This window comes from Epinephelus moara, chromosome 3 (assembly GCF_006386435.1).
Source record: "Epinephelus moara isolate mb chromosome 3, YSFRI_EMoa_1.0, whole genome shotgun sequence".
NCBI classification, from domain to species: Eukaryota; Metazoa; Chordata; class Actinopteri; order Perciformes; family Serranidae; genus Epinephelus; species Epinephelus moara.
This window is the reverse complement of record NC_065508.1, coordinates 16502266-16523387: the sequence shown is the minus strand read 5'-3', so window position 1 is coordinate 16523387 and position 21122 is coordinate 16502266. Positions and strand designations below refer to the sequence as shown.

At 39.8% G+C, this 21122-nt stretch overlaps 1 protein-coding gene across 3 annotated transcripts in view; it reads left to right on the top strand.

Annotated features, from left to right (window-relative positions):
* LOC126387929 (neurexin-2-like) overlaps window positions 1-21122 on the top strand; it is a 174372-nt gene that overhangs the window by 127700 nt on the left and 25550 nt on the right. For 2 of the 3 annotated variants that reach the window (XM_050040727.1, XM_050040726.1), the window contains exons 1-2: window positions 1128-1595; window positions 18402-18583. In XM_050040727.1, the coding sequence (XP_049896684.1) occupies window positions 1253-1595; window positions 18402-18583 (525 nt within the window). In that variant the 5' untranslated portion in view covers window positions 1128-1252. Of the gene's footprint in view, window positions 1-1127; window positions 1596-18401; window positions 18584-21122 lie in introns of those variants that run through there. The other variant, XM_050040725.1, reaches the window with a different exon arrangement.

The following is a 21122-nucleotide window of genomic DNA, read 5'->3' as shown; positions in this document are numbered from 1 at the left end:
ATCTCGCGTTCATTAGACCAAAACTCCAAACCGAGGTTGCTGCTGCTGGGGTCCAGATTGTCCTGGAATTTCACCCTTCCGGGATTCATTATGATACGACGGTGCTTTTTAATTAGCATAATTTTTGCTGCAGCAGTCCAAGGCAACATCTCAGTGTCTGCCAGCCCAGCCATCTCATCTGAGGAGAATCACCTTCCCTCCTCCAGAGACAGACGCATGCAGCTGTCACGTTAACCGTCTCTCAGTCGGCGGCAGTACAGCAGATCTGGACGAGGTAACGGGAGAGGAGAAAGGAGGAGAAAAAAAAAAGGAGCAGCAGTGAGGGGAATGCAGCAGTAGTCTTTACTGCATGAGACTGAGCAGGTGGAGCAGGAGGGAAGGATCATACGTTCATTTGAAATAGAAACACTCGTGTGGATCTCTGCCACGCCAGAGGTTGCCGTTCGCTGGATTTGCTGCGTCTGTGAGAGAGTGAATGAGGAGCTACTGAGAAATTATTTATTTATTTTCTGGAATTTCTCCTTTACCGCGCTGCTGCAGATACTGCTCCCTCTCTCCCCCTCCTTCTCTCCCTCTCTTTCGCTCTCTCTCTCACTCCCCCCCCTCCCTATCTCTGTTCTCTTCCCTTTCCCTGGCTAAAGGGGAACAAAAGCGCTGGTTCCTGCATCACCCTTTATCGCTGCATCTTCACTTGCGCGTATTTTTATCTCCTTGTCCTTTTTGCCTAATGAAATGATCCAGTTTCCCACGGAAGCGTGTTATGTCTTCTGCAGCGGTGGAGGGGCACTCTTCTTAGTGGGCAGGCTCAGCTGCCCTAAAGCTCTACCTGTGGGCGATGGAGACTCTTATCAGAATTCTTGTCACATGAAGCTCTGCCCTGCCACTTTTCATGCCTGAATATCATGGTTGAGCAGCATGCCTGTTTGAGATCACGGGTGGATTCATTCTCCATTCTTTATTTGGATGTGTATCTTTTCTGCATCTTGGATACACTCGGCTCACTTTCTGAAGAATGTGCTTTGGGATGGTTTTCAATGAGGTTTTAACGCTGGCTTTTCTGTGCAGTAGACATCTTGTCATGGCAAAAAATAGATAAGTTGGTCGCTGTTCAGTTTCTTCCACAAGAACATTAATTGGATTTTGACTGCTTTCTCTAAATCCTTTTTTTTTTTCTCACAAAGTCAAGGGATATTTTTCCATCATCAACCCAACTAAGGGATTATGAAAGAAATGGGCCCAGATTGTCACTGAAATGCCCTGTGGTCTTAAAGCTGAACTGTCAGAGACCAAAGCTCGGCCAAGTTGTCTGTCCTGGGCCCATGAGGATATAATATACATGGGTAGACTCTTTGCCGCCACCTCTGTGCTCGGACAGCGGAGCAGCTGGTCATGCTGTAGCCTAGGCATGGGCCTAAGTTATTGCTCGAGACTAGCCTTCTGGTTCGCCTTGCTTACTATACTCCCAATCCAGACTGGAACAGCACGTGTGTCTTCTAGTCTCAGCACCACGCACCATGTCCACCATTTTCACAATAAGCATGGCACGGTTCCTATTGCCATCAACAGGATGCCTTTTCTTACCAGAGGGGGCCATGGTAAGACAAATCCCTCCAAAATTCTCAACTTGCTGTTTGCTGTCTCCCTGATGCATCATTCTGCTCTGATTTTAAGATTTTGGCATGAGCATGTTTTTGCTATTTGACATTTTAGAAGTAAAAGAGGGTTTATTTGTTCCAGTATATTGGTGGCACCATTGGTGGCTCTCTTGTGACACACAGAGGGATAATGGGTCCCTCACTAACTCTGGATTTGCTGCAGCCCCTGTGCATCATTAAACTCCTTTATCTAGTCATCAGCATCAGTAGTTGTTGCCCTTTCCCCATGCTCCTTTTCAAGACGCTCCAGCACCAGTGGAGCTGGGTTTGTTATTTTGCAAATGCACATCAATGCCGTGATGAATCATAATTGCAAATCTCTTAATCTTTTTCCACGAGGTTCTTGTTCATTTAAGCAGCGTAATGCACCCCCTGTAATGGAGCCGGTTTTGTGTCAAAGGTGATTGCTACAGTATCACTGTAATTAGTGGCGCGTCACAACAGGCGTAAAGCGATTACATGTACATAGAGTGAGAAATGAAAGACAGATCTCTTTTTCTGTTTTTCTTGGCTGCGTAAAATATTGAACAATCATGACATGGTTTACAGCAGCGATTTTATTCAACTTCTTATAAAACCTGTCTTGATAATATGTTCTATATTGTGCAATATCAACTGAGGGATATAAAGTATTGACCCATCCTCAATAATCTACATCAAATTGGCCACGCTACTTGAATTGTCTCCCTCAAAGCGCTGACACCAAAGTCATTGCTGCCTTTTATTTGCACTTTGAAATTTCTGTCCAAAGACTCTTTTTTTATGCTCTATATAAAGAGGCCCGGTGGATTTGTAGTGTCTTTTTCACCGCAGCAGTTTTGTCAGTTGCAAAAGGGCTAAAAATGTGATGAATTACATCTGCGCTATTATAGCCATATCATTCTGGACCAGGCTTTTACAGGCACGGCACTGCCTGTGATCAAACAGACCTATAAAAAAAAAAAACACTTCAAAGAACTCGCTGATAAATTTTCAATTACCTCTACTGTAGATGTTGTACTGTAGGTTGTTCTGAAGTATATGCTTCAGAGCAAGAAATTCAATTTACTGGAACATAAATGATACAGACAGTACTTAAGATTCACAAGTCATGTCCACACTGCCATAACGCTCTGTGTTGCATATGCAGAATGCTTAACATTGATTGACATAATGTTCTGAGTTGTGTAACCATTATCTCAGAAGCATAAACCATTTAAATGATAAATCCAGCTTTACTGAATTTATTGTCACAAACACCACAGTTTTGGACACTTGCTTTAATACAACAGATAAGCATGTGCATGTGTGTGTGTGTGTGTGTGTGTGTGTGTGTGTGTTTGTGTGCTGAGGCTAGCCAAAGACTTCTGGAGGCCCCTGGGCTATGGCTATTTATAGGCCACCTACCCTGCTGCAATGCCTCGCACTCCTCATCCTAAACACAGTTTATTGCATGTATTATTACAGTATACTGGTTACAGGAGAGGGCACGCTCTTAGAGAGGCTGGTGTAAATAATAAGCACAAAATAATCTCGGTATAGGAATGAAGAGTCATCCAGGTCATAGAACAGCAAGTAGTGAAATAACGGGATCACTCAGCGGTGATTTAGTGTTTAATTAGAGGTATTCAAGTCGTGAAAGAATGCCAGGTCTTTAGAGCTGCAATGATTAATTGATTCATTGATTAGTCAATTGCCAGAAAATGAATCAGCAAACATTTTGATTGCTTATTAATTTTTGAAGGGATTTTCAAGTAATTTTAAGTGAAAATGCCAACCATTCTCTGGTTTCTGCTTCTCCAGTGTGAATATTTGCTGATTTTTTTCAGTTTTATATCATTGTAAATATAATATCTTTGGGGTCTTGACCATTAGTTGAACAAAACAAGCAGTTTGAGAACATTACCTTGGATTCTGAGGAAGTGAGATGGGCATTTTTTGCTACTTTTTGACATTTTGTATTAAATTTAAAAAAAAGAATAATTGAGAAAATGATCTGCAGATTAATTGAAAATGAAAGTAATTGTTTCAGCCCTACATTTTCTACAAGAAATTGCAATGCTACAGCGTCCAGGAAGGGACATGGAGGGGGGAAAAAAATCAAAGGTTGAACAGAAATATTTACTTTTGTGTGATCTTGCAAAACATTTTCATTCAGGACAATGTACTTCAGGGTCAGTTCAGCACCATGGAAACAACCACAACAATGGAGTGTACACAAACATGTGAGAGGTTCATAGAATTTTATTTTGAGATCAGCCTCAATTATAAAGACAATAAATCTGTGTTTGGCAGTAGGCACAGTTTTAAGGGATGTGACAGACATCTGAGAATATTTAGCCCAAGGTGACACTCTCATCACAAAGCGTTCTCTGACCTCGTGGTATCTGTTGTTTTTTAAACCTACCTTAGATAAAACCATGCCAAAGCAAACCCCAGCAGTGGGGGTCAGGGTGGGCTGGTGGCCTGCAGTAGCATTGTCAAACCTGTGTAAGGGCAGCAACAGAAAGTTTTCCCCTAACCTGAAAAAATGCACATTTTTTTCTCAATCTTTAATGGTTTCCCCTCCTTTCATTTGCTATTGGTGCATAAAAATATATCAGAGTATACTTTTGTGTTATTTATTCTTCAACATAATGACACACGACACATTTACTTTGTGTAAAAATAGTAATGACATAAGATTTCTGATGAAAATCACCTGAGGTCTGATGAAAAAAGCCCCAAGTTTACATTTCATCATTACAGACTTCTATCGTAGCTCAAACTTTGACAGTTTAATGGAAAAATGTGTGCAGTAGCAACACACATCAAGATAATTGCTTCAAAATTCTACCCTGATCACAAAACCTGCAGCATGTTTTCAGTTAATTTTGCTCTACACAATTTAATCATTGTATCTGGGTTGTGATGAATAAGAAATGATGTTTTCGTGTGCCAAGCAAAATACCCTACATGGGTGCACCAGATATTAAAAAGACATTATTAAGAATGTTAACACATTGACTGAAGGATTTCTCCTATCAGGGGAAGCCAAATCCCAACTTGAGACTTATTATGTAACTAACGTGCTTACTGTCTTCCTCAGTTCAAATTCCGACCCTGCAGTGCCTTGATAACTTGGAAGGGTTTTTGATTCTGTGTAACCTTCATTAACTAGTTGTGGACATGCTTCTTAGATGCAGTGTTGTTTTGAAGCATGTTTTATGCAGCGTTTTTTTTTTTTTTTTTTTTTTTAAACTAACCCCATAACAACTACACTGCAAGAGAGTTCGCCAATATTATGACCCTCAGTGCTAGAGACCTTGTATGCTCTCAGCTAGAATGCAAGGATTGCACTGAAGCTGACCCCTCATCACACCCGCATGTTCAACACACTCAGTGAAAATCTGCTGCACTTCATTCTCCAGGGCCCCCATGTTGGTGTAAGAACTGTCTGGCTGTGGCAAGGCAAAGAGCAGCTAATGCTTCCAGAGAGATGTCTCAAGTGGAGGAAATGGTTTAGCGAGCTTCTTTCAAAGATGATATCTCTGGGCTCAATTCAATATTCATGTAGGGGAAAGCCTGCTATCCTAAGATCAATGCATTAAGTGTAAAATGCAGTGCTTGTCCAGCAGTTGGACAAAATGCAATGTTTATATCTCTGAGCTGCATGAGGAGAAAGCGAAAGGGACAGGGGCATCGAAAGGTCTATCAGAGAGGGCTCAATTCCCTCGAGGTCACATATTACATTACCCTCGAGGATGATAGTGAGGCAGGCCCGAATACACACCCATACACTTACACGTATAATCACACACAAGCAATAAAAACAAACTTAACAGAAATCTCTCTCCCATAGCATGCGGGTTTTGTTCAGGTTCTGCTTGTGAATTTGATAACTGATATTATTATATTATCATCACGGCTGTAACTGAATACAGATGTGTTGATTGCGGCTTGTCATTTTGAGGTTTTGCCAACGTGTTGAGGTTGAAACAAGTGGACAAGGCAAAGGACAGCATGTAAGAGCAGAAATCAGAGACCAATGTAACCACAGCTCCGCTCTAGATCTGCAGCAAAGCAGAACAAACAGGGGAATGGAAACTGGAGAGGAGAGAGCATTCGCTATAATAGATAAAAGATAAACTGAGACAGGAAGGAAATGCAAGGGCTGCATTTTTAGCAAAATAGCCAGTGGTGGAAGAAGTGCTCAGATCCATTACTCAAGTAAAAGCATAGGCGTATATTTTGGGGGGAATGCATGGGACACATCCCTCTCAATATTTAGCATATGTGCATATGCCCCCCCCCCACCCCCCCCCCACCCCCCCCCGCTTCCCCGAAGAAAACACATGAAATTAGTAGAGGGTTTTATTTTGACCAAATTAAACCCATTTACACAATAAATCGATTCAGGAAAAGCACAAATTGGTGCATAAAAATTCACCAGAATGTAGACAATAAGTGTTGATGCTTAAAATTTTCTGGCGGAGCACCTCAAACCGCTGTTTTATCTGTCACGATCATGAACAATCAGCACTTTAATTAGCGTAGTCTTCAGTATGGTTACAGATCTACCTAACCTGCAGTGTCGTGTAAACCTTCCCACATGGAACATTTCAAACAGGCACAAAGCAATCTTTAAATTAACATTAAAGGACCGATTCGGGGTTCATCGCATGAGGAATACATGGACACCAGCACAGAGAAGACTTTCATCGTGGTCTATTTAAAGAAGTACGGGCGTGTGACAGAGCGTCATGTTTTTTTCAGTAAGCACATTATAGAGTACATTGCCCCTGCTGTACCATTATACTGTATTGTAAGTCTCTGCTTCCATGTCAGACTTCTGGATATTATTCTGACTCTCTTGTGAAGGAGTGCAGTAATCTCATTCTTCCCCATTTTAAGAGAATGTATTAAAGCTACAGTAGAGAGATTTTAATGTAAATTTGCAGCCATTTCACTATCATGAAGTGGGGCTGCAAGAGAGAACCTTCTAGTATAAATATAACCTCATGTTTTTCATCAAATCCTGATGTCTCTGAGCAAAGAAGAGATGAGCCAAGAGCAGAATGTATAAATGGCTTGTAAACAGAGCAGCAGAAGTGCTCCACCAACAATGATTGCACCTGCTGCAAAATGATTTCTAGGAATCGTCTATAGCCATTGGGAAGACAAAATGTAGGTCTGAGGATTGTGCAGTGAAATCACTTTACAGTATTTTAGGGTATTGAAGGCCTCAAAGTTGGCAAGAAAATAATCCCTGGTTGTAATTTGGTTTTACCGGAATGCAGAACAGCATCAGGTGTGTTTCTTTGTTTCCAGTATTGAAGCAATGCAGAGGTGCCTATCACTGCACAGCATTGCATGTATTTTTCAGGATCTCAGAAGTCAGATATGTCATTGAATGTAAAGCCTTGTCAATATAAAAGCTGTAATCGTTAATATTTCAGTCCAAGAAGATCTTGCAACCCCTGTGGTTACCATGATAACAGCAAGTGCAGTTTAACATGACAGCAAACGCTCCTTGAGAAATTACCTTGTCAAAAATACAACAGAAGAACAATGGGTGTAACTGTTTACAGCCCAGTCAAACAAAATCACACATTGTTTTTTTTATAGATGCATTTTTGATTAATTATTGTTTTAATGTGCAAGAGTAGAAAAATGCTCAGTCTGAATAAGAAGTAACACAAAAGAAAACTCCACCGTTTTCGCATAGCACTCCTAAAACATTGCAAGGCTCATAATGAACCATTTTTAAAAGAATATCAAAATTTGATGCGGCAGAGATATCGTCTTTCTTACTCCACACATTTATCTTCTTTGTCAAAACCTGCTGCCAACACTACCCACAATGCAACTCTACCACCAAGTTAGCAGCAGCTAATGTAGCCTCAAGCCCCTAGCCCTAAGAAGAGATGAGGTGCCGGTGACAAAGTCCTGGTAAACTCGTTTCTTTCTGACTCCACACCCCCATATTTTTTTTTTCATAAACTTGTAGTCTTCAGACTAAACTGATGTTTAATTTATCAGATTTCGCACAGCTCCCTCCGGAGCCACAAAAGGCTTCATACAGCTTTTAACATGCATAGTAGTACTTCACTGTAAACAGACTTTGATGTGTAAAATCTGTGGAGTTCTGGTACAGTGATAAGGAAATGACCAGTAAATAATGAGGCTGGTATCAATGAGATAAAATTACACTGGATTACATGCTGCATCATTTCCTGTTAATTCCATAGGCGTGCAAAGACAACTTGAATCCAGAGCGGGAATGGCGGACCCCGCCACCAACAATAAAAACTACTATATATTGAGCTAATCACTGAATGTAAATTAATTGAATGGCTATTGAAGGAACAATGACAAGGACAGTATCAAAAACCGGGCTTCGTTTCATAAAAAAAATTTAATTTAATTTTTAAATTTTATATACTTTATTAATCCCCTAGGGGAAATTCAATTTTTTCACTCTATTGTCGATTGCACACAGGTCCGAACACACACATGCACAAACAGGACCTATACATGCACCAAGTGGAGAGATGTCAGAGTGGGGCTGCCCATGACAGGCACTCCGAGCGGTTGGGGGGTTCGGTGCCTTGCTCAAGGGCACCTCGGCAGTGCCCAGGAGGTGAACTGGCATGTCTCCAGCTACCAGTCCACGCTCCCCATTTTTTTTGATAAAAATCCTAAGGATTATAACTTTAAATGCAATTAATTTTTGTTATACAACTCTGTTTTTTTGCAGATGGGAATATAAAACAGACAGATTTTAGCAGACACCTAACATTACCTTACAAATATTTCAGTAAGAACTGTATAAAATCCAAAAAGATGTAAAAATGAAGGCCACAAGTATTTATTTATTTATTTATTTGGATCCCCGTTAGTCACCACCAAGGTAGCAACTACTCTTCCTGGGGTCCATACAAGCAAACATTATATCTTAGAGGAAAACAAATATACAGTATAATTAAAAATTCAAGGCAAAAAGGAACAAAATACAACCAAAAAACAAGAAAACTACCAAACAAAAATTAACCAAACAAAACAAAAACAAACAGGCTAAAACAAACAGATATGTCATGGAAGCTATTCTGGTGCATTTATGGGGAAAAATCTTTGCGACTTTCACTATAGGAGGAAGCAATGCAGCATTTCAGAGGTGCATTTGAGTTCAGTTTCACCATGACCCAAATCATCTGAAAGTTGAGTGGGAGAAAACCTTAACATTATTATAGAAGGAGGGGGTCGTTTGAGGCGCTCTGAGCTGCAGACGTTCAATTTGAGAACTGACAGTCTGAATACGTCTTGCTGATCGGAGCAGAGACAGCAATTCAACCGTAATACAGCTGCAGTCTACATGCGCCCGCTACATCTGCGGTTATTTAAGATTCACGAGATTCTCGGTCTGGCTTTTAATTGATCAAACTCAATTGATGTGATTGATTGCGCTGAGATATTGAGCACTAAGTATGTGATGCCACTTTTTAAGTTGACCAACATATTTTAACTCGAGGACCGTATGTCCTCTCTGTCAGGCTTTAGGCTGCACCATTCATTTTCATCATTTCACTGAGCTGCATTTAATAGACCATGGAAGAAGTGTGCCTCAGATGCCATAAGTCAGACGACAAATTCAGACTTAATATCTCTCCATAACTCTCCATTTCTGCAAAACTGCTCACAGTGTTGAGATTTATGTGAGTTCATATTCTTAGTTAAACAGTTGAGTTTTTTCAGTAAAGTGTCCTTGCTGAACTGTATTTGCCTCCACAGCATATTGCTGCCCTTAAATTCCTCTGTCAGAAATGTTGATTGACTGTGAAAAACCTTGTGTGTATACAAATATAGGTGCAATCAAACATAAATATACATTTGCTCTGCTAATGTGGTTGATAATCACCAGAAATAGTGTTGAAATTGCTATAAGAGCATGAGTAATTGACAGTTTGTTCCGCTGCTTTGTGTTCATAATGTAACAGCCGATACTAGTTGCCATTTGTGAGTCATGATTAGTAATAATATGAGAGCTAATACTCACTCACTCACTCAGGCCACAGGAATTGTCCGATTTCCTACGACAGGAAGCACAGGGGAGGGCGCGTTCACATCTAAACTGCTATGTTGTGATGCAAATCATCACCAGCGTCTCAGTGTATTTTGCAAGTCCTATGAGCATGTTGCCTCGTCTCTTGCGTATTCAGCTGGCTGAGAGCACAAATGAAAAGGACAGGATGTTTGAGTGGGTAGCATGCATCTTGGCACAAAGAATCTATACTGCTACATTTGTTGTGTAGAGATCTTAAGACACAGCAGCCAATCATGGCCTCTCTATAGCAGTTTCTGAGCTGCATTTACCCCAACACAATGCCTGTAAAATGCACAATATGATTCTGCTGACCTTTGTAATGTACTAAAGCAACAAAAAGCCTTTAATATGCTTACAGTTTATTTTTACAGTGAATATTCTATTGCACCGCCTATATAATATTCATGAATAATATGGTAATCAGAAGAGTATAACAATGCCTGTGTACAGTATAATTAATTATCAAGGTTCCTGACTAATGATGATGTGATATACAGCACACATTGCAGTTGAGAATCTCCAAGGGAGCCTTATTATTCGAGCACAGATGCATTGGATGGCCGTGAGAGACGGGCAGAGCGCTCCCGGGAGATTTTCGGCAGTGAGAAAGGAGAGCTGCTTCAAGGGAGAGGACCGTGATGTTTATAGTAATAATCTTAACAAGACTGATTTACTGCCTCCTTTATTTGACGCAGGTCTACCACAGAAAGACGAGCAGAGATAGCAGGAGACAGACGAGGGAGGCAGAAAGGTGTAATGAAATGCTTTAACGTTATGACTAATGCAGGAGTTACTGCCGTCTATAGACAGACGCTTGCGTGATTTCCTGCAGGTGCATTAGTACTCCATATTTCATGATGCACATAACGAGGGTGCGTGTAACCTCTTCTCCAGCCTTTGACTTTCTCTTTGTCTCCTCATATTCCCACAGCACTGCACAAAGCATTACAGCTCACATGTTCATTAGCTGTGTGTAGGGAGGGGTTTCCTTGACGAGGGAAAATGTCATACATTGGAAGAAATCATTTTCTAAATTCTCAACAGTGTTTACAGCCTGGTAATAACTGTCATAAAACAGTGTTTGGGCAATGGTCCTTGGCATCAGATACGGACACACAAATAGGGCTGTACCCAAATATTCGGATATTCGAATATTCGTTTCTATGGGTAGGTATTTGTTATGAAAATTTGGTATTCGATATCCATTTTTTTATTTACTTTTTTTTTTTTTTAACATAATTTTTTTTTGGTATTCGATATCCATTTTTTTATTTACTTTTTTTTTTTTTTAACATAATTTTTTGCTGCTAAATGGGGTCTTTTTGTTGTTGGTAAATGTAGGTTATCAATAAAAATCAAAACTTTTAAATTGCATTGTTAAAAATGTGAAAATATAGTATCGCCTACCAACTGAGCTTGTGCACACGGCACGCTTGAGCGCATCCGTCTGAGGCTGCGGATCAATGCCAAGTTTTACCACTTTATCACTATTCCCTCTCACTTGTAGCTGTTTTTTCGTTATCTTTTGAATTTAATATGAATTATGGAACCGTTTTTGTCAACGTTTGTTTCCCCCGTTTTGTACAATAAATTATTATGTAAAGTTTCAACAAGTTCCTTTTGGAGTGCGTGACACAAGTGTGTTTTGAAAACGACCGCGGACTGTCACCTGCTCAACGCATCAGTACCTTCAGATGACATGACAGTAATAGATTATAGATCAATAGATTATAATAATAATGTCAAAATATAATTTACAGACCGATTTAACAGACGATCATTGCTTCCCGACCCGCAGGTCCATTTGCGGGTCCCGCGGGTTACGGGTCGACCCGCGCATCACTACTCAGCTCAGTCTATAAGGTTTTACACAACAGTAAGGCTATAGACATTATATTGTATTCAGGCCGGCAGAACCATCAGCGCATCGGCTTTACAGTGCACAACACTGCTGATTAACCATTTTATTGCAGCACAGAGTGTCTGCCAGCAACCAATTACTTGCAGAGGTTTGAGAGCAAAGATCCGGTCGCCGCTGTGCAAAACTCCGCAATACAATTAGGTACGAAAAAACCCCGGAGTTATTTTGTCACGTCAGTTGTAAGTCAACTGACGTGACTAATATCAAGATCTTTTCCTAACTGTAACCAAGTAGTTTGGTTGACTATCCACCTTATTCCTGAGGGCACTACTGTAGAAATGATTAAGCTAAGCTAGTTAGTCCCATATACTGTCTGTGGTTAGTCCCAGTGGCTACTCTTGGTGGCTAACCGCCAACGCTGGTTCTTTTCAAAAGTAATTTGCCTTCAGTTTAGCAAAAACTGATTTATTTTTTAACAAATATTTAACTAATGTTAACATAGCATTTTCTAAAATGTCTTTGCGGAGCTCTGGTACTTGTTGCAATAACTAATAACCAGTCTGAGCTATATTTTTGTCTTCAGCAACAACATGTAACCAGAACAAAAAGGGATTGTTCCTGTTGCCAAAGGTACCATTGATATGAGAAATAAAACCACAAGAGTTTCACGAAAAAGTATTAAATCAGAATTTGCAGAAGAGAATGACACGTAGACTGACAGGTCCATCACTCATGTCAGTGCATGATATTCCTGTCTTTTCTCATCTGACTTCATCGAAATTTGATGAGTAGGGAAGAAATCACATTAGAATTTATGCTGCGTTCATGTTACATTAAAGTTACTGTAACTGCGAGTTTTCAACTTGTAAGTAAAGTTCACGCCACCTATAAATAGGAATTACAACTGAGACACTTTTTCAACAACTGGGAAAGATTTTTCAGAAAGCTCAAATACTTGACTTAGTACGTACCAACATGAAAGTCCCTAAAAATCAATCAAATATTGTAAGCGCCATTTATCAGTGATAAGTTTGTTTATCGTTAGGTGATATGACTTGCTACAATACACAGAGAAATATATATTAGTGTAATATTAGAGAGGCTGTTGAATATGTGAGGTTACTTTGTTCCTGTATATTTTGACCTGATTTCCTGATATGTGACAAATGAACAGGAAGTGAAGCCTTTATTGTGAAATGTTCAGGTTTGAGAAAAGAAACAGAAATGGCGGAGCAACATTTATAATGTATTCCAGTCTAATCCAGTACATAGACTGATAGCCAAGGTCCCAGGTTCATACTTGTATTTTGGGTTCCTACTGGAACGTGTTTACATTCTTTAAAGGTCCAGTGTGTAAGATTTAGGAGGATATATTTGCAGAAACTGAATATCAAAGAATAAGTGTGTTTTCTTTAGTGTATAATCACCTGAAAATAAGAATCATTGTGTTTTTGTTACCTTAGAATGAGCTGTTTATATCTACATAGGGAGCACGTCCTCATCTACGTACATTGCCATGTTGCATCATCATGTTTCTACAGTAGCCCGGAACAGACAACCCAAACACTGGCTCTAGATAGGCCCAATCACGTTTTCGCACTGTAGTTAGCAGCCCCTACGCAACGAGCCTCATCAGAAAAAACAGATTTTTTTCACCTGAAACTTCTTTATTCAGTGCTTTTACAGGTTTTAATTACCAGGTCTGTTTGTTTTGGTAAAGACCTCCTGAACAATGAACACTGAAGAAATTCTAACTAGAAGTTTTAGCTGGTTAAAATCTGCAATCATGCCACTAAATCCCCCTAAATTTTACACAATGGAGCTTTAATGGTTGTGGTTTTGTACCGTCCATGCATAGTATTTCAATCAGCACACAACCAACTCTGTAATCATACAACCATTTTGATAAAGTGAATGCTCACAAGTTGTTAATATGGGAATCTTTCCCATCTCTGCCATCCATCTACAATGATGTGAACACATTATCACATGTGAAATCATGTGAAACAGATTTCATGACCTCATTTTCCATATTTAACATGTTAAAAATTTATGTGTGCCTTTTTTTGTAACCTGCATGTCAATAGCTTAGTTACGGTCAAAATGATCCAGTTTTGACATTTTCCCTCACTGTGTTGCTGGATGAAATGTGTGTAATGATCTATCAGGACCAGGTTTCAGGCGTCCAAAATTGGGCACAAAGAGTTCACAAGGTTTGAGTCTCCTGAGCATCCAATTTAAATTGGTGTTCCAAGGCTATATTGCACAGTGAAATTTGAAATGAGACCTGATGTAAAATTGGGCCTCCAAATGAGGTGACTGGCCACATCATGGCTTGCCTGCTTTTTTTTTTTTTTTTGGTTGGGTTTCACAAGAACAAACAAAGCTAGAAATCATGAAGGGCTGTACTGTATAATGAAATGCAGTGTTAAAGCCTGTGTGAAGCTTAATGTTTGTGGAGACTGTTGTAGTTTGTGATGTAGTGCTATATTAGAACATACATTATCAGCAGAAATGATAGTATGTGATACAAGAATTGATTAGATTGTACATGGGTTCATTATGTTGTGCCCAAAAATCCCTTACTCATCTGTGTAGAAAGCAAAGACATCAACTCTCTCAAACGGAAAGAAAAGTGATTTCATTGAGCTGAAATGAGGGCAGACTAAGGAGCCAGATGCAGATAACTTTTACTGAAAGGAAGAATAAAACCACTCACTGAGACTCCTTGATGTAATCACAGTAATGTCACCAACTCACATTTGACTACAAATCCCAGACATGAATTAGGATTACCTCGCTAGGAAATAATTTGAAACAAATGCTGTCCTTTTAATTAAAGTCATAGTCAGTACAAGGTGTTTCTAGGTCTTTCGAGCATCCAGTCAGCAGTACGATCCCGTCAATAAGAAAACTGTGTGGTAAGTGCCCATTACACCGAGCAGAAGAGTACTCAAGTCTTCATACACAGGTGAAATTGAGGCTACAATTTTACCTCAAGTGTTTTTCTGTTCTTCACTTAAGAGATTCGGGTACTGAAAAATATCAGTTGTAAAACAACACTTAGGTTTCAGGTTCCCAGAATAACATGTTTTTGCGGTGTAGTATTAAAGGTAATTGTTGTTTCTTCTGTAACGTAATGGCTACGCATCTGTCGTGCCAAGATGTTTTTATCTGAGGCAGGCAGTTGGTTTCTCTATTTGCTGGTGTATAACAGCTGCAGTCCGAACTCCTCGAAAAGAGCATTCACCCCTGAGAAAACGAACGAAGATTTGACTCAACTTGAACTTGCATGGACTGTATGAAATGGGTTATAGCTCTAAATTTTGCTGCTCTGGCACAAACGAAAGAATTTTGCTAATTCATATTTAATGAACAATCTGGGGTGACTGAGGGGTTAGGAAGAAATCATATCACATTGTGAAAGGTTGTGTGTGATTTACAAGCTGATCGGAAAATGGATTTTACAGCAAGCCTGCATGGATTTTCTCAGGTATCTCAGCAATTCCAGCAAGACTTGTACATGAAGAATTAACACCAACCTGCCTCATTTATCTCAAGGAGATCAGAATCTTTCAGAGGCCAGATGAATAACTTGCATAAATAAAAGTTTAACACTATTGCTTTGCTATTCACCTGCTAGATACTGTATGAGGGAGAATTTATTTTTAAATCGCAACTTAACATTAACAGCTCACCTTTTCACATTTATAATAAAGTGAATTGGACAGTCAAAGGTAACATCAATATGTATCCTATGTAGGGCTGGACAATATATCGATATTATACTGTTATCGTGATATGAGACTAGATATCGTCTTCGATTGTAGTTATCATAAAATTTTAAGTGTTGTCTTTTCCTGGTTTTAAAAGCTGCATTACATTAAAGTGATTTGATTTTTGGATTTTACCAGACTGTTATGTCCTCCTGAGACCCTGTGTCCTCATAGAAGGACATTGCATTTTGGGTTTACTGGACCTTATACTTCGTTCTACCTAACTTAGGCCTGTTGTCCTCGTTCGTGGACACTTTTGCGTGCCATCTAGTGGCAGTAAGACCACAATACATCAATCTATGTAAAAACAAGATGGCAGCCGTCTCTGCAAAGTCAGTCTGCAGCTGACCCTGACACGAACGTGGACAACGTACAAAACCTGATCACATTTGATGGCTGAAATGTGTTTATGATTAATAATGTTTGCACGTTGTATGTTGTAGGCAGCTAAGCTAAGCTAAGACACTGTTAATTAGAAAGTACTCGTTTGAAGACATTGAGACTTTATGATAATGCCATTGTGTAAATATTTTGTGGAAGCACTAACAGTCAGTATTGTCCCAATATTGTTAGAGGTATTTGGTCAGAAATATCATGATACTTGAATTTCGACATATCGGTCAGCCCTTATCCTGTGCATCTGTCACATAGATGGTGCATCTGTCTGTATCAGCGACAAGGAAGGTACAGGGTCAAGACATGTAAACAAGTGCAATGGTGCAGCCAAGGGGTGGCCGGAAGGGGCCACAGCCAGCCTGAACAAATGTGACATAATTGAAAATAATTGGAGGCCTCTGTGTGCTGTTTCAAAATTAGAAACCAAAGTCTATCTGTATGGAATTCCTTAACTCTCATATTGACATAGTTTTCAACTAACCTACATACTTACACAGCATAAACAAATTCCTGAAATTCAGTTATGACCTTTAGTTTTGGTGCCACCCCAAGATTGTCAGTAGCCCCATTAACCCATTTCTATTCCAAGGTCATCAAATACCAATGCATTGTCACGCACAGGACACCTTTTTGTGTGTCTATGTAACACACAGATGAAACACATTGTAACTTCTGGTTAATGTTGTGTAATGGTCACAGTTAGGTTTAGGCAATAAAACTACTTGGTTAGGTTTAGGTTTGTTAGGTAATGTCACATAACAACACATTCTCACTCCGACCTCGTCACATATTGACGTGCTTGGTCATGGACTTTCTACGTCCATATACGATGTGAAAGGTACCCTGGGTGCGTTGGTTGTTGATGTTCTGGGACACTGTGTCAAGTTGTCTTCCTTTAAAATACACTTACGTTTTCACAGGAAATTTAACATATACATACAGTCTCTTTCAAAATAAATGCGCTACGTTGGTACGACACCGCAAATTGACGTGTTTTTTTTTTCCTTCAACAACAAAAGCACGTGGTTAGGTTTAGGAAAGAAGAACAGGGTTTGGCTCTAGAATATTACGGGATGTGAACACCACTCTCTCCGGCGAAAGTCAGTACCCCTCCTACCTGCCCCACTAGGACTTTCACCGCCTTAACTTTTGTCCTTGTCCCACTGTGTTTCCCCCCGACGCTGCAGGGCACTGTTAAACTATAACGGCAACCGGCCGCCTACTATGCTGACGTTAAAGGACGCCTTTTTTTGTCAGTGTCTGACGCCGCTAGTCACTGCCCAAGTGCCGGATTTTGGCGACTTCTGAGTGAGACCAGGCTCCACGTAACGTAAATATGTCACGTGTGCGGCGTCAGTGTGCAACAGACTGTATGTAAATTGCATAATGTTACATTAAAATGACATTGACTTTTGGTTTCACATGGGATATGGTGAACACACTGCACTTGTATAGCACTTTTCCGACCACTCAAAGGGCTTTAACACTACATGTCACTTTCACCATGGTTACTCAGTAACCATTCACTTGCACACTGATGGAACAGCCATCAGGAGCAATTCTGGGTTCAGTATCTTGCCCAGGAATTACTCGACATGTGGACTGGAGGAGCTTGGGATTGAACCACCAATCTTCCGATTCCAACCCACTCTGCCTCTGAGCCATAACCGATATGAGCTGTGAACTCCTGGATGAAAGTTTTGTTCTGTTTTGACACTTCCATCTCCCCTCCACTCTGCCCTACATGGACTTTCTCACTCTTTATACTACATCAGTTGCTCTCTGCGTTAAGTATTGCCATGGGTGGGTTTACACTGGAGTTAGTTGAACCCAGTGTGTCTCATAAAGATGCCAAAGGCTGCCTTTGGCATCAATATCACACACTGAGGGGTGTGACAAGGCGGTATTTGACACCCACAGAATGACAACAGGCTGGGCCACCCCTAGGAAAAATTCCTGGGGGTGCCACTAAACAAGTGTGGGTGCCCTCATAAAATGTAAAGTGCCAATACAATAGTTGAGTAAGTGCTGCAATTAAAGCAAATGATGTTTGATGTTGAGATGAAGTAAGTCGGATGAAGAGAGCGGGCGGATGATAATTTAAGTAAATGATAGAAACTCAAGTACCTCGTCTTGATTTTGTAGTACATGTGACCCTCAAAGAGACGTACATTATGTGCTCATTGACCTGAGAGGAAAGCACTGGTGCTTTTTATGATGGGTAATGTAAAATCCTGTTGATAAAAAAAATACTGCACTTTTGCAAAGCACTTTTGCTCTATTCTGTAAAAAAAATTGCAGGGCATAGTACTGCCCTCATTTTTGGATGTCCACAGTGTCGGGTCCAGCCTCAGTATCTGCTGAGAGAGCCATATGGAGCTGTGATAAAACTGTTTACAGCTCTGTATGTAAAGATTCATCATACTTTGTAAATTAGGCTGCTTAACTGTGATTTAAGAGTAGAGCGGACCTCCTTAATAAATCTTCCCCCCTGCTTTCCTGGTTTCTCTCTGCCTACTGCATTATTTTGTAAAATGACTTACAGTGTCCGTGCATGGCAGTGGGAGGAATCTAAATCTCATCTCAGGGATGGTACTTAAAAAAACTAAAAATAACAATACATAATAAAGTCTTTCTGTCTCTGTTTCCAGCTGGGACCACGTACATTTTTGGGAAAGGGGGGGCTCTCATCACATTCACCTGGGCCCCCAATGAGAGGCCGAGCACTCGAGCTGACCGGTTAGCCGTGGGCTTCAGCACTCAGCAGAGGGATGCCATCTTGGTGCGAGTGGAGAGCACCCACGGGCTCGGAGACTATCTTCAGCTGCACATAGTGAGTATGGCAAGCAGAATTTGGGGCTTAAAGCATAAATGTCACTATTCATACGATCCAAGGCAGTCCTAATGTATAAATATCTGTGCTCATTCCTTTTCTGGTTTCCAAATCCAGTCACCGTGAAGCTGCCTACATTTCCAAAATTCAAAGGTGCATAGATGATAAATGTAAGACTGATGACAAAGAGAGATTGTCAGATATGTTTTGCCATACATTCTGGTTTCTCGCTCACAATGGACTTATATAAACTGCATCCACAAGCTTAAAATCATGTTTTGAGCATTTGAAAGCAAACATCAGTCTCTATACAACAAGGCACAAATTGTCCTTAGTAGCACTTATGGTCAATCCTGTTGTGCTGTATTACTCTCTGAATGTGAACCCAAAGAAGCATCATATTTATTATTGTAAACGCAGTTAAAAAAAACCAAACTTAGACCTCGTAAAAATCAGGACAATATAAAGTGGGCAGCTAAGTGGAACAGGGGAAACTAGTCCACTCGTTCTGCAAACACAAGATAACAAACAGATCATTTTCTACCAATTGTTTAGTGAGCAACATTAATGAGCAACATTTTCCAGTGTCTGGAAGTCAGCAGCTGATGACAAACATGGAAAACTCTTTTTTTAAAAATGGTGGAAACAAACAGCACAAATTAAAAAAAAGAAAAGAAAAATAGAAAATACATGTCTTCAGTGATGTTCACATGGCTGCATAGCAATTTGGGCTCGTACAACTAAAGCAGGATTTAAAGTTGTGCGGCAGACCTTATGCTGTAGCCTACGCTGTGGTGAGCATTTATAGCCTACTTATTCGGTGGCGTGTCTGTGTCACTCTGCAGTTACAACTCTAAAGCACTGGTCGGTGGCAGGGTTTCTGTGAAGTTGATTCAAAACACGCATTAAACATGGCTTAATAGAGACAATTTCAATCACAAGTACACAAATTGGCTTCACTATAACTCACAGCATTCACAGACCAACACTTGTCTTTATCCGGACACATTTTCCCCACAAATACAACATGCTAATGTCATTAGCACAAGCCTATGGCATTGTACATTGTATAAATTAGCCTAGCAGCTAGCAATCTTTTCCTCTTCTCATATAAAACCAGGGACAACAGCAACATTTAACAAAGGTAATGGTAGATAGTTTGGCTCCATTACAACTCACAAGGTTCACTGACAAAACAACTGTCTTATACTAAACACATTTTTCAAACAAATACAACATGCTAACGTTATTAGCACAAGCCTATGGCATTTTACATTGTGTAAATTAGCCTAGCGACGAGCGGAGATTTCCTCTACTCCTATGAAGCCAGGATAAATCCTGAAGTATATATCCTTGTGAATAAATCACACACAAGATTTAAAACACTATTTTGTGGAGGCTTTATTGTCTTCACAATTTGAGGATATGTTCTCCAGAGATATACTGAAACATATTTGCACAAAAAGGCTTGTTGGTAGAGTGCTGTTGCTCCAATCTTGATTAAATTAAATAAAAAAGACATGAATATAAATAATCCTTTTATGGTCTATTTTTAAGTTAAGTTTTAACATTAACTGTGCCATTATTCTAAACTTGGCTCAGTGTTTGTCACAGCTTGTATGATTCACTGATTAATGGCATCTGAGTCCAAACACTGAGATAAAATAGGAACAAATAAATTGAGCCCACAAGAAGGAGATACAATAGAGCATGAGTCAGTAGGCTAAGAAATGCTTTCTGGTGATAAACACGTGTGTCTGTCGGTGGAACCAAGTGTCTCCTCAGCATCTGCCACTGTGTCTTTCCTAGAGGGAAATCAGCCTTTTTAGCATGTAGCCACAGGACAGATGTGCCATGATGAAGACCAGAGGGGAGATCTGTCAAACGACTGCGTGTGGTGTAATAATTAAAATCACACCTGTTGTCAAAGCACAGGACAGAAATCGCAACTGGAGTTAGACCCTTATTCGCAGACACTTTGTTGTAACCACCAAAAAATGGTTCATGAATGAATCACAGATCCTCTCCTCAAAAGCAGAACATTTCCTACAGATAATATTCATGAATTATTCCAAGCTGCATTGAAACATTCAACTATTTCAAAACCTCGTAATGGCATGAAAAAGGAGTTTTCCAAATGTATGTTGGGGAAATCTACGAAATCTAAGAGTATATATTTTACACAGACACACACACAAACACACACGCATACGTATCTGATAAAGAGGTGGTTCATAATTGCTCTCATTACTTTTTATAGCACATTGGGTGTTGCTGTTGCCATGATGAATCAGATGGTTATTCAAATGTGTAAAACATAAAATTTTAACAAATCATTTATAATGTATTCCTGCTCAAACCAGTATAGATAGATAGATAGATAGATAGATAGATAGATAGATAGATAGATAGATAGATAGATATTAAAGGTCCCATATTACGCTCATTTTCAGGTTCATACTTTTATTTTGGGTTTCTACTAAAACATGTTTAAATGCTTTAATGTTCAAAAAAACGCATTATTTTTCTCATACTGTCT